This window comes from Pangasianodon hypophthalmus, chromosome 12 (genome assembly GCF_027358585.1).
Source record: "Pangasianodon hypophthalmus isolate fPanHyp1 chromosome 12, fPanHyp1.pri, whole genome shotgun sequence".
NCBI classification, from domain to species: Eukaryota; Metazoa; Chordata; class Actinopteri; order Siluriformes; family Pangasiidae; genus Pangasianodon; species Pangasianodon hypophthalmus.
The window spans coordinates 25854966-25868832 of record NC_069721.1 but is presented as its reverse complement, the minus strand read 5'-3'; the positions used below and the strand labels follow the sequence as shown (position 1 = coordinate 25868832).

The 13867-nt window shown below is 40.7% G+C and overlaps 1 protein-coding gene across 1 annotated transcript in view; it reads left to right on the top strand.

Annotated features, from left to right (window-relative positions):
- pald1a (phosphatase domain containing paladin 1a) overlaps positions 1 to 12692 on the top strand; it is a 52496-nt gene extending 39804 nt beyond the window's left edge. The window contains 2 exon segments of the mRNA XM_053238840.1: positions 7264 to 7419; positions 10984 to 12692. Coding sequence (XP_053094815.1) covers positions 7264 to 7419; positions 10984 to 11133 — 306 coding nt within the window. The 3' untranslated portion in view covers positions 11134 to 12692.
- The last annotated feature ends 1175 nt before the right edge of the window (positions 12693 to 13867 follow it).

Sequence of the window (13867 nt, the reverse complement as noted above, 5' to 3'; positions counted from 1 at the left end):
AGCAGGAGTGTGTTCTCTGATTAAAGCCTGACTCCAATGAAATGCAGATACACCCGTGTGTGTGTGTGTGTGTGTGTGTTTGTAATTCTGTTTACTGTATAAGAACCAGACACACACAGTAGATAAACGCTAGTGTTCTAGAGAAGAGCTTGAAGAAAAGTTATCCTGAAAGAACATGTGATTTCTGGAGTCACTGTCATGACCTACAGCTAGCCAGTAACTAGCAGTTATTTAGCAGTTAGCATAGAGTAGATGAGTGATGTATATTTACGATAGAACAGTGAAGTGTAGAGTCAGAGTTACAGACATACTTGTTTATTAAATCTGTATGTTGATTGGTGTAAAGTTAATACGTGTGTATATACAGTATATACAGAAGAGCTGCTGTGTTTCCTGCTGATGCTGTGAGCAGCCATGTTGATTTGATGTCACTTGCTGAACTCGGGGTTGAGGAGACCTTCCAGAGTTTCCGAGTCGGAATTCCCGAGTTGAGTTACATTTGAGTTACGTTTTTTCCTCGTCAGTTTTAATCGAATGCAGCATTAGCACTCTATATAAATCTGCAAACTCAGCCGAAGCCTGGTGGAGCACCACACACTGTCTGTCTCTCTCTCTGTGTCTGTTTTTCTATCTGTCTGTATATCTATATATTATTAAAACAAGAAAAAAGAAAAGAAGGGAAGAAGAGAAAAGAAGGACAAGAAGATTAGTCTAGGAAGCAGAAATCGTGTGTGTGTGTGTGTGTGTGTGTGTGCATGCATGTATATGTCTCTGTGCTCAATAATGTCTGATGTGTGGAAGTGTGTGGGGTTATGGTATTCATTTAACACACACACACACACACACACACACACACACACACACACACACACGCTTTTGCGTCACAGTTGTATCTGTGGCTGGAAAGTACGGCAAGGAGCCATCTGCAGAAGTCATTAAGAAATCTGTCTTCATTTGAGTTTTCTCCTAAAAAATGCAGTTACGGGAAGCGAGAGGAGCCAAACTTCTTACTGAATAAAACAATGACATGAATCTGTCTCTCTCTCTGTTGTCCTCTGTCTCCTAATCTCTCTATCTTTCTATTCTCTATCTATCTATCTATCTATCTGTCTCATAGAAATCAGTGCATGTATGTTAATTGAGATTTTAGAAGTGTAAGATACGTATGAAGTGGTTATTGTTGTAGGTAGAGGAGTGTGCAGGACTGCCATTATTACTATTATTATTATTATTATTATTATTAGTACTAGTAGTTACCCATCCGTGATATTTTCTAACAAATTTAGTTGGTTTTCTTTGTCAAAATATCATGATTTAAACCAGCATGACCCTGGCTGTGATAAAGCAGTTAGTAAAGATGAATGAAAGTAGTAAAGCATCATGCAGCAGCAGCGAGCACCGTATACACCGTTTCATGTGAAGAGCGTTTTCGAAGACTCCAGCAAACTTTTTTTTCTACTGCAAGATCTCATTCCGAACGCACAGCTCCAGTTGTAGGTAAATTATATAGCTAAAAGTGCTAAAAGCATGTGGACCCCTGACCATCACACGCATGTGCTTCTTCCCCAAACCTGTTCCAGCATGACAATGCCCCTGTGCACAAAGCGAGCTCCATGAAGACATGGTGTGTGAAGGTTGGAGTGGAAGAACTCGAGTGTCCTGCACAGAGCCCTGACCTCAACCCCACTGAACACCTCTGAGATGAACTGGAACTGGAGACTCCTTACCTAACATCAGCGCCTGACCTCACTAACACTCTTGTAGCTGAATGAACACAAATCCCCACAGCCACGCTCCAACATCTAGTGGAAAGCTTCCCAGAAGAGTGGAGCTCATTATAACAGCAAACACACGGGGAATAAATCTGGAATGAGACGTTCAACAATTTGAGTTATTCTTCACACTTACATGTCTAACAATGAGTATTCGTACAGAAATGTTTAGTAGTCAGAGTAGCAGTGGATCCGGGATCACTGGGTTCAGGAGGGAGAATTAACCCCTAAACGGGAAACCAGTCGAGTGCAGAAACTAACTGTGAATAAACACCAGCATCAAACTCGTATAAAGCCTTCACTCATTCTGTAAAGTGTCTCTGGATAAGATTGTTAAATCGCTAAATGTAAAATCGTATGTAAAATGTGGATCCTACAGCATCTAGTCTAACTGCGTTTAACTGATTTTTATATGCAGTAACTCCATCTGCACATGCTGGCTCTGTGTGTGTGTGTGTGTGTGTGTGTGTGTGTGCCATCAATGCTAATACACTTGGCTTTGGAAAATTCGCCAAGGTGACCTTTAACCTTTTATGGCCTCAGGAGCAGAACTAGCAGCTGGGAAAAAGATTTAGCAGAATCTCTCTGCTGTATTTCTTCGTCTATCCCTCACTCCGTCCCACCGCTCTGCTGCTGTCGTTTTCCCTAGCGAGGAATGAGAGGAATGCTGTGTGTGTGTGTGTGTGTGTGTGTGTGAGAGAGAGAGTGAGTGTGTGAGCTGTCCTTGGCCAAACTGCCTCCACACTTCTGGCATGACTTTGTGCGTGTGTGTGTTTTGGAAATTAAGCTATTCCTTTTTTTGAATAAATGCTTCTTCAGCATGGCTGGTCACGTAGTAATATTTATTTATTTATTTTTTTGCTGGACTGGTCATTTCCTGGACGATCGTCTCTAATTATTTCCAACTGCTGATGCTGTTGTTGGTTATCAGACCCCTGTGTGAGGTGTTTGTGGGGATTATGGGGTTATAACACACCTGAAGTCTGCACTGTGTGTGTGTGTGTGTGTGTGTTTGGTTATGTCAATATGGATGGAAAGCATTAGCCATGTGCTGTGTCTCTGCACACTTGGATGGAATTTAGGCATGTAGATGTATAGACACACACATGTACACACACGCGCACACACACACACACACACACACACACACACACACACACATACACATACAAACATACACACACACACACAGAGCCATGGGAATAAAGAATACTACCCGTAGTCACGTGTGTGTGTGTGTGTGTGTGTGTCTGGTTTCAATCTTCTGTTTCTTTAGACTGCAATTGATGTGTGAAGTCTGTGGTCAAGGCTATGGTGCAAGCGTTTGTAAGAATGTGTGTGTGTGTGTGTGTGTGTGAGAGAGAGAGAGAGAGAGAGAGAGAGTTAGGTTTCACACATGACTTCCACACATTTGCACCATGATGATTCAGACAGTGTGTGTGTGTGTTTGTGCGCATGAAAGAGAGAAACCGCTAAGTGTTTATAGACCCTTGGGAGAACAGGGCACTCAGGGTAATCAGGACACACACACACACACACACACACACACACATTCTTACACATTCCCACAGCACAAGTCAATATTTTGGTCAAAAATGTGTTAACCACCTAAACTTCTTCACTGGGGATAATTCCTGCACTATTTGTGTATTTGAGTTTTTGTAATATTAATAAAAAAAAAGTTTTACCTCCAAACTTACAGATAAACTCGGTTCTGTTACGTTCTGACTAATAACCAATCAGCACCCAGGATGAATATGCAGCACGTGCAGCCGTGGCCAATCAGCATCCACATTCAGCTACAGAAGAGAGCAGACCTGAAGCTGCACAATAAGCTGTAGATGTACACGCGCTTGATCCTGAGCAGCTTTACACACTCTGCACAGGAGCTCTGCAGTTTAACATCCGAGTACGCCGCTACTCGTTATCACGCAAACGTATGGCGAAGCAGAAGTCTTCTTCTTTCTCCAGTATAAACAGCAGATTAGCTAACTGACACATGAATCTGGAGTGATTGACAGCTGCACAGATGTTCTGCGCTGCCTCGGTGTCCTCGCTTGTGTTCCACTGAGCCAACGTTAGATGTATTATATACATTATATAACATCAGGATTTATTACAAATGCTCTAAATATTTTCAGCTGAAAATGGTGAAAAAGCACTTTTTCATCTGAAAGAGAAAAAAAATGGCAAAAGTGTCAAATCTAACACTTTCTAAACAATTTTAATGATAACTGGAAAGTGATTTTATTTAAGTGTTTTAATTTAAACAGACAAACAGCAGCTTTTCACCCACGAAGCACCTGGTGGTTACCGTAAATCCCCGTATATACACACACTCCAGTTTGAAGCTTAGACAAGGAGAATATATATTAAAATGTACTGCTTTCCTTTTGTTTCTTTTTCTGCCATGATTAACGATTAATCTGTTATGATTGAATGTTGAATATGAACTTATGCCGATCTTCACTGTAATCTAACTGGTCAGTTAAAGCCAGTGAGAGATTTTTTTCCGTGCTAAAATGCGTCACTGTAGCTCTGGTGGTTCCTGTGGTTTACTAACTCCTGTATATTCTCATGGTTCTATCTCCTGAGCTTGAAGCATTACCGCTAATTCACAGCAGCTTGTGATCATTATTTTAATGTTCTTTCCAAGGTTCTTTCTCACCACTGTTATGTTTTTAATTTCAGCATTGAGTCACAGAACTGTGGGAACCTAAAGCGCTAATAACCACATTAAACCTAAACATAAGGGGAGCTTCATAAGGGGGTCTCAGGAAAAGGCTGTGTTTAGTATCTGAGTCTCTCTCGCATTCACACTGGTACGTTTAGTTGATCAGTTCTTTCACGGAACATGAATATTATAATTTGGATTTGTGTTTGTGTTTGTGTTGCGGTGATGGTGTTTCTTGGTGTTTCGTGGGAAATGGTTTGATGAATGTGTTCTGTGTTCTGTTTATAACAACTGAACCCCGGTCTGATAAAAATCTGGTTTAGTTCATGACTTGTGAGAACACAGTGCTGTGAAAGGAAGGAAGTTTACATGAAGTGCTTGTATCGCCACGGTAAGGATCGTCTCATTTCCAACGTACGTATTTTCGGCTTTATTAATATTTTAGAGGACTGATTTACGGCACTTGCAGCACAACCACAGAGACGGGGTTGCCGTGTCATGGTAATGACTCTCTCTCCCCTGTCAGTGACAGCGACACTAGCCAATCATGGGTGTTTCTGAGATCATGTATGTGGAAGAAGGCAGACAGCGCTTTCCTCTGAGTGTGTTACACAGCCCTGTGACACAGCAAGAGCAGCAGTTAGAAATCATGCAGTTGGCTGGCTTCGTGCGTCTCGGAGGAATCATGTGTTAGCTAGTTTCTATTTATAAATACACAAGTATAAATACATTTTATGTAATATCCGAATCCCTCTTCCGGCTGCTCCTGTTCAGGGTCGCCACAGCGGATCAACCGTCCACATATTTTGATTCTGGCACAATTTTTACGCCGGACGCTCTTCCTGACGCAACCCTCCCCATTTCCGGGCTTGAGGCCGGCACTGAGAGAGCACTGGCTCGTGCAGAGCTCCAGTGGCTGGTCCCAGGACTGAGAATCGAACCCGGAAAGCGGCGATGAGAACGCCACATGCTAGCCGCTAGTCCACCAGGGAACCTTTATGGAATATCTGAATGAACAATAGAAATGGGTCTAACATAAATTGAGGTAGAAATACCACATATATTAAGCTTATTAAGCTTACAGTGATGTGTATTGGTGTATTATGAATGGGTTTGAAATCACTGTACACATGCAAAACACTCATGCATGCAAATAATGTGCTTAAACTAAACAAATGTTTAACACAACTGGGTGAAATAAACTAAGTGGCATTTAAAAACAAAGAATCTAAGTGTGTAAAGACCCTCAGGGTTTGACGGTGAGGAATATTATTTTTTATTTTGCACCTTGTGGTGATGGTTCACAGAGAGAACAAAGCCTTGGTGGTGCTCTGGATAAGAGTGTGTGTCAAATGCTGCGTATGAAATGGAAGTGTGTATGTTGGAGTGTTTGATGGCGATTGGTGGTGTATTTTCATAGTGTTTTATTCAGTGCTGAATATGGATGATGGATAATGTTGGAATTTGATGGTATTGATTTTCATCACTGTTTTCAGCAGTAAATACAAACATGGTAGTTTGGAGTGCAGATGCAAAACACTTACACTAGCCGGCTTATCCACTGCCATGGATTAAAGTTCAGATCAGCTTGAAAGTTTACGTATTTAAGATGGCAGCGCTGTTGCTCTTGTCATTCTCAGCATCTACGGTTTCTTAGATCTATTCGTGTTCAGCATCTTCAGTGATTTGTGTGTTCTGGACTGATGTTTGCTTTGTAAACCTCTCAGGTGTGTTTGAGCTGCATCAGCTGGAACCTCTTTCCCAGAGAAAAGCGCTTTTTTCTGACGATCGTTGCAGCCACAGCAGGGCCATTTATTCAGGGTTTCTTTATGCCTGCATGTTGACCTTTGACCTCCAGGGGTCAGCATCGTTCTCCTCGGGTCTCCAGGGAAGAGCTTCAGGAATCCTGCAAACATTTCACTGTGAAAGTGGAACGGTTTGCTTTAGGATATGTCTTGTAACCGGTGTATCGTAAATCACAGCTCATAAGCAGTGCATAAGGAACCCTGAAGTGGTCGACGTCCATGTTTAGTTTTGTTTAATTTGAAAATGCCTTTATGGTGGTTCAGTGCAGCTCAGACACGCAACACAAAGCAAGGCAAGATAACCTCAAAGCACTGCAGAGCTTCAGGAAGTAGTGTTCTCAACGTCACTGTGAACTGGCTTCTTAAATACTTATTATAGGACCACAAATAAAAAAAAATAATTTACGCTGAAGTTTCTGTATGAAAAATGTTTCTATTGTGTTTGTTTTCACACGTAGTGACGAGATCTCTACAATGAATAATTAATGTGAATACTGCTGTTCAAAGTTCCTGGACAAGTCTGGAAAAGTGTGGAATTTAAAGGCCCTCGTTTCCAGACACGGAAAAGTATGAAAATATAATACAGATTAGTTTTGGAAAAATTATAGATGTCCTGCTGTGAAATAATATTAACTCCAGACGATAAGTTTCCAAATCAGTGGCCTTTAGATGTTTCTGTAATTTCTGAATGAACACATCATCATCATATTTCATGTTTTATCTCATGATCATACTGTTAATGACCTTCTGAAATCTGAGCATGAAGTTTAGAAAGTTTAACAATCAGTATGAAAAAATGTGGAATGGTCTGGATTTTTCTTTTTAATGAAGAGCATGTACGCTGCGTGGAAGAAGCAGAATAAATAGTAATAATGCTGTTATTCACATGCATACTGCAAAGTGTGTGTGTGTGTGTGTGTGTGTGTGTGTATTCTATCCTTATATGAAAGAGTGTTTGTTTGGGTTTAGGATGTCTAAAAAAGAAAAATTATAACTGGATGCTTGTGTGTAGATGAAGAGCTGTAAGAATGAACAGGAGCGTGGCTCTCTAATGCTGAAGAGTGTGCAGTATCTGGAGCGCTACATTTACCTGATCCTCTTCAACACCTACCTGCACCTGGAAAAGAAGAACTCCCTCCAGCGCTCCTTTTCCACCTGGATGCACCAGGTAACAGCCTCAAACACACACACACACACACACACACACACACACACACACACACACACACACCTCGTCAGCTTTTGTTTGCAGTGTGACAGTGAAGCCGTGTTTGATAAAGGTTTCTCAGGTGTTCTTGTAGTGATGTTTCTTCTTTCTTCTGGACAGAAGAACCCACATGTGGTTTTGTTCTCCCTCCTCACCACTGCAAGTTCATTAACATTAACATTAACATTAACATGACAAGTCATGGCTCTTCTTCTTTCCTCATGCAGCTTCTCCTGTCAGTGTCAGTAAACGCTTCCTACAACGCTAATGTAGATACCAAGTAATGGAAGACCACGGCAGCAGCTCCAGTGGTGTACAGAAGCTTAGAGCATTACTTTTGGAGAAGTGTTTTTGTTCTTAAAGGGAAAGTTCACCCAAAAATGAAATTTCTGTCATCAGTTACTCACCGTCATGTTGTTCGTTCATCTTCGGAACACAGATGAAGATATTTTTAATGAAACCTGAGAGATTTCTGTCCCTCGATTGACCATGTCCATGTAACTAAATCTTTCAAACTCCAAAAAGTTCATAAAGGCGTCGTAAAAGTAATCCTTGTGTCTCCAGAGGTTTAATCCCAATTTTATCAAAAATTCAAGTGCTTTGTGTGTGCAAAAAAACTAAAATTAAGTCTTTATTCACAAAATATCTTCACTTCCGAATAGATCTCCGACACGCGGACGTTCCCGCGATGCAAGCGAACCCGGAAGCGCTGCGCTGTTCACAGCAGAGGGAGAGAGACGCTGTTTGCAGCTTCGTTTGTTACATTCTAAGTTGATTTTGCGTTTCCTGGATGCCAGAAACTTGAGAAACTTCCTCTGCTGTGAACAGCGCAGTGCTTCCTGGTCCGCTTGTATCGCGAGAACGTCCGCTCTCACGTCAACACAACACACGTGCGTCGTGGTTCTCTCGTGAACGCGCATCAGAGATCTAGACTTAAGACTTAATAAAGACTTCATTTTAGTTTTTTGTTCACACAAAGCGTTCGTATCGCTTCATAAAATTGGGATTAAACTGCCGGAGACACAAGGATTACTTTTACAATGAACTTTCTGGAGTTTGAAAGATTTAGTTACATGGACTGTCAGTGGAGGGACAGAAATCTCTCAGGTTTCATTAAAAATATCTTCATCTGTGTTCCGAAGATGAACGAAAGTCTCATGGGTTTGGAACGACATGACGGTGAGTAACTGATGACAGAAATTTCATTTTTGGGTGAATTTTCCCTTTAATTCTTTCATCCAAGATCAGGATCGCGCAGTCAGAAATAACTGGAAGGCCGATGGTCTCGTCCTAATCCACCACGTCTTTCACACAGCTGTGTAGTGTGTGTGTGTGTGTGTGTGTGTGTGTGTGTGAGCAGCCTCTACTGCTGGCCTGCAGTGTGTGGGGAGATTTACATGTCAGATTTACATCCTGCTGTCGGTAATACTCTTCCCTAAGTATGACTTGGGATGATAAACAGGCTACACACACACACACACACACACACACACACACACACACATTTAGTTGGCCAAGCATGCCTCTGCTCCCCAATCTTTCTGTCTTTTCTCTCAGAAATCATTATTGTGCTGTCATTATCAATGAACGTGTAACAAAACAACCTTAACAATGCAGTTTTTTAAAGCTAGCTGAGTACACTGTAATCTACACGTCTAATGGTCTTTACTCCAAACATAATTTTAGCATTTATTCTGCTAATTACATCCATCGATTAATTAAAAGGAGCTGTTCTATAATAACAGCAATAATGTTTAAAAATAAAAAAATTGCCTTCTTTACAATAAACAAAGGAAGCAGATACAAAACCGGATGGATTTAAAAATATAATTTGTACGTTGCAATAAAATGTTAACACCACTGTGTTGGTAAAATAGGTTTCTAATTATATGTTACTCTAGTTAATGTTGAGCAAAATGTAATTAGCTCATTTACCCAACTGTTTATGTGGAGCTTGAGTAAACTCTGAGATGACTCGCAGTTCATGCGGCGTTAACGTTAATCTTCGGCAGTGTTATATATGAGAACAGAATCTGTGAGAATCTGACTGTTTCTACCCTCAGGCAATCCGGCTACTGACTGAGGATGCTTTAAAGTCTGCATACTACTACCTCACACACACACACACACACACACACACACACACACACACACACACACAGTTGCACTACGGACAAACAGAAACTCTTGCACCCTTTTGCACACTACGTCCTCTAAAAGCTGCTAAGATTCCTCCAAGGAACATATTTTTAATAAACATCATAAACATATTTTTACATATTTTTTCATATAACAGCTATATTTTGTCTAATAGATTCTATTCTGTTCTATTTTTCTACTTTATTTATTATATTCTGCTTTTATTATATTCTGTTTTATTATGTATCACTGTTGCACTGTGGGACGAGGCACTAAGGAAGAACATTTCACTGTATTAATAAATTAATAAATCACATGTTTGTAATGTATGTGACAAAGAAAGAACCTTGAACCTGTTACTTACACTTACATGACGTCAAACTCTAGTTCGAATCCGTCTTTGAGTCTCTGATCGTGACCTGTTTTAGCTGTAAAATAATATAAATCTAATAATATAAATCTGCCCCATTGAGTCCATTATATTTTGGCTAGTCATGTGATCTTCAGTCAGATAGCTACAGTATGTTCGTAGGTGAAAGGTAACCTAGCTGTTGAGCAGGAGAAAGATAGCTAGCGCTAGAAAGCTTCCCAATGAGATGGAATGCGTATACCAGTATAACGGTACAGATCCTTAAGAACAAGGATCACTCGCTTTCAGGACGTTTTTTTTCCCCCAAATGCTATCAGGACTATAAACTCACAAATGCACTAAACGTAAAATATCAATGTACAACTCCCTCTGATCACTGTGTCCAACTCCAGTGACTTATTTCATCCATCTCTACTTCTGTCTACACTTGCTGTTTATATCATGTGTAGCATGTCAGTGTGCCATACTATCACCTGATCACTTTATTTATCAGGACTCTAAACTCTCAATGCACTAAATGTAGACTGTAAATGTGCAGTTACTGTCTCTGCTCACTTCCTCAACTACAGTCACTTATTCCATTTCAGTCTGTACTTCTGTGTGTCTTTACTGAACTGTTTACACCAGTGTAGAGGTTAATGTGCAGTTCTATCACTGCTCACTTATTCACAATGTTCTGAATGTTCACTGTGCAATATTATCACTTACTCACCTGCTGTATAAACTTTATACTGTATACTGTATACCTGCTGTACATACATACATACTCTTACACTATACAGTATACTCACTTTATAGTCTTATTTACTGTCTGATGTTATGTTTGTTTTTATAACACCAGTCAGAAGCACTGATCCTAATTTCGTTGTATACAGAGATGTACAATGACAATAAAGGCTTTCATTCATTCATTCATAACCTTAAAGTTTTAATGTTTTAGCCTTTAAATGTTTGCATGTTGAATGGCATTTAACTTCTGGTCATATTTTGGTGTGTGTGTGTGTGTGTGTGTGTAGGTGGCAGCCCAAGCAGGAGTGTATGACCTCCTGAACCAGCTGACGTTCTCCGAGTTTGAGAACCTAAAAGACTCAACGTTCTCCCATCTTCGGTTCCGCTGGAGAGAACAGACCAACCGGAACCTTCCGTACAGGGGGGAGATCGTCTGAGAACAGGTGGTGAGGGAGTCGGGAGTCGGGTTACTGGAGAGAGTGATGGGAAAGAAAGAGAAAAAGACAGAGAGAGAATAGAAGAATAGAAATCTGCTGAAGATGCTGATGTTTTATGATCACTGTGCTTTGGGAAATTATTTTGATTATAATATTCATTATACTTTTAATTAGATAAATTAATTTTAGTGCATGATTAGAGTTCGTTAAGCATTAGATTCTAATTAAGTTCCTTTAATGTTTAATCTGTTTTTAATTTATCTGCATGTCCACTTGTCACAGCGAGTCTTATTCTTTTTACTGAAGACGCAGTCTGGATCTGTTGTGAAATCTGGCGTACCGTACGGCAACGTATCCTCATTTTAATAATCCATCTGCTGCTTTGTCTCTCAGGCAAGGATGCACTTTTAAAGGTTTAATTCACTTCTAAACATGAGAATGCAGAGGAGCAAGCATCCCCTGGGTCAAAAGGGGTGGAGCTTCAGTTAAAATTGACCAGCCAATCATTAACCTAACTTTAGCTGGCAAATTAAATTCATCTCTCTATGTTCACACTAGTGACGAGTTGCTCATGGTTCGTCTCTTGACGGTGTGGAGCTACTGCTTTTGTTCCAATGAAAAAAGATTGTATAGGACAGAATGAGATGAAACCACGGTTAAGTTTCCCTTCCATTTTTGAGCATCAGATAGTGAAAGGGAAGTAAATGCGGTTAGGAACTGAAGCTGTGAATGGGGAACTGGGGAAAAAAGAAAGACCACATGTCGTAGAATTGGTTTGAGGAATTATGATTTGGTTTTGTTGCTTTACTGAGTCAGGCTTAACTAGTATAGCTGAGTAGGTAACGTTAGCTAGTCCAGTGCACTCTGACGCTTTCGTCGTGTTTAGGATGGAGTAAAACAGAGTAAGCTGCGTATCAGGTTGATTACTTCCCCGAAAGAGGTGTTCAGTGCAGCTCTGAAGTGTTTACTTGATTCCTGTAAAAGATCTCCACTGCACTCCATTCAATCAGCCGTTTCATTGTTTTTTAACGTACGCTTCTTGTCTACATTCCTGTCGACTTGTCTGTGTTCTCCTGGTTGACTCTCCTTGGCCATTTTAAGGGCTTCTTTATTATTTTATCAGCTCGAGTAAAGTGTGCAAGACCTGCACATGAGTGTGTACCCAGGAACTCTCGTCTTGTATCGTCCATTAGAGCTGATGCAGTAACAGAACGGCCTGAGGAGACGAAGATGTGATTAAAAACAATAACAGGACAAGACAAGAACTTTAATGTTAAGTTAAAGACATATCCAGCCAATAAAATGCCAGTATTATGTTATTTTTATCTTTTATAAAAGTTTTTGTTTTTGTACAAGTTTACACATTTTGAACTGTTTCCTTACAAAATACTCTGTAAATCCAAACTTTAATCCACCCATTGTTTACTACTTTTATATCATTTTCACAATTAACTGTCATTAATGTTATTAACATTGGAGAGCGGATTTTTAATGATGCCACTTTTGCATATTTTTTGTAAAGAATGTTTTTGCACTCAGCATTAAATGTTTTAAACATAGCTTCAGTCTGTGTGTGTGTGTGTGTGAGAGAGAGAGAGAGAGAGAGAGAGATCTGCATTTGCTTGGATCTGAACCCTAAATGCCATTTTATTTTACAGTCTATTTTGATTTTAAAGTTCTATCTGTCTATCTATCTATCTATCTAATATTTTATTAGTGCAAAAGGCTAGTGATGAAATAAAAAATCCTAGGAAACACCTAGAGGTGAGTACAAAACCTCCTAAATGTTTGTAACGAGTATTCTACTTTACCCCTCTTAACCACCGGGAGTGGTGTGAAACACCTGGATAACATGCACCAATAATATCATAAGAAACAAGACTCGCCTCAGAGCTGCACTGAAAGGTGACCCCTGAACTCACAGCACTAGGAGAGGTGCAAGAGGACACCTGGATAGCCGCAGTACAGATGTCCTGGAGCGGTACACCTCTAAATAAGGCCCATGAGGAGGAGACGAAGAGGTCCAGCCCATCTGTAGGTACCTGAGCCTCTTAGACAAGACACACTCTGGGTCTTACCTCCATAATAAGAGGATGGAATGGATTCCATGTGGTCCAGATAACGCCATAGGGCTTCTGAGGAGAAAGGCAATGAACAATCTGCAGTCTCACTCTCTTCAAAAGTCAATAAACTGATTCACAAAGTTGGATGATATGACTTTTGGGCAGAAAACCTGAATTCAACGAAAGAATTCATCTGGCTGTGAGTCATCTAGCCACCAGTGCATTCGTTTAGTTGAAGTAAATGCTGACAAAACTCAAAAAGTCAGTGCTTAAAGGACTCCTGCCCCTTTAGAAAGGCAGGAGTAGTAACCCTCAGGACCCCACAGAGATGCCACACATGGTGCTGTGGTGCACAGGAAATGGCTGACACACACCTTTAGCATAGCGGGGGTTTAGCATTGCTGCTGTTTAGCAGGCAAGTGGACAGTATCCTGGGAATGAGGTGAGGCATTGGGTCCAGTCAATGAAGTGAATCCCCTTCAGGTAAGACCCAGGGACCCAGAGATCCTCATGAGGGTGTTTCAACAACAAGCAAACAAGCAAAACTAGCAGTGAGAACCAACGTCTTGCCCACAAGGACGACTCTGTGTGAAGAATCAATGAAGAAGGAAAAGCAAAGAACAAGTGGTGAAACCTGTTGTGGGCCAGGACCTCCAGGCCCAGCAGGTTGT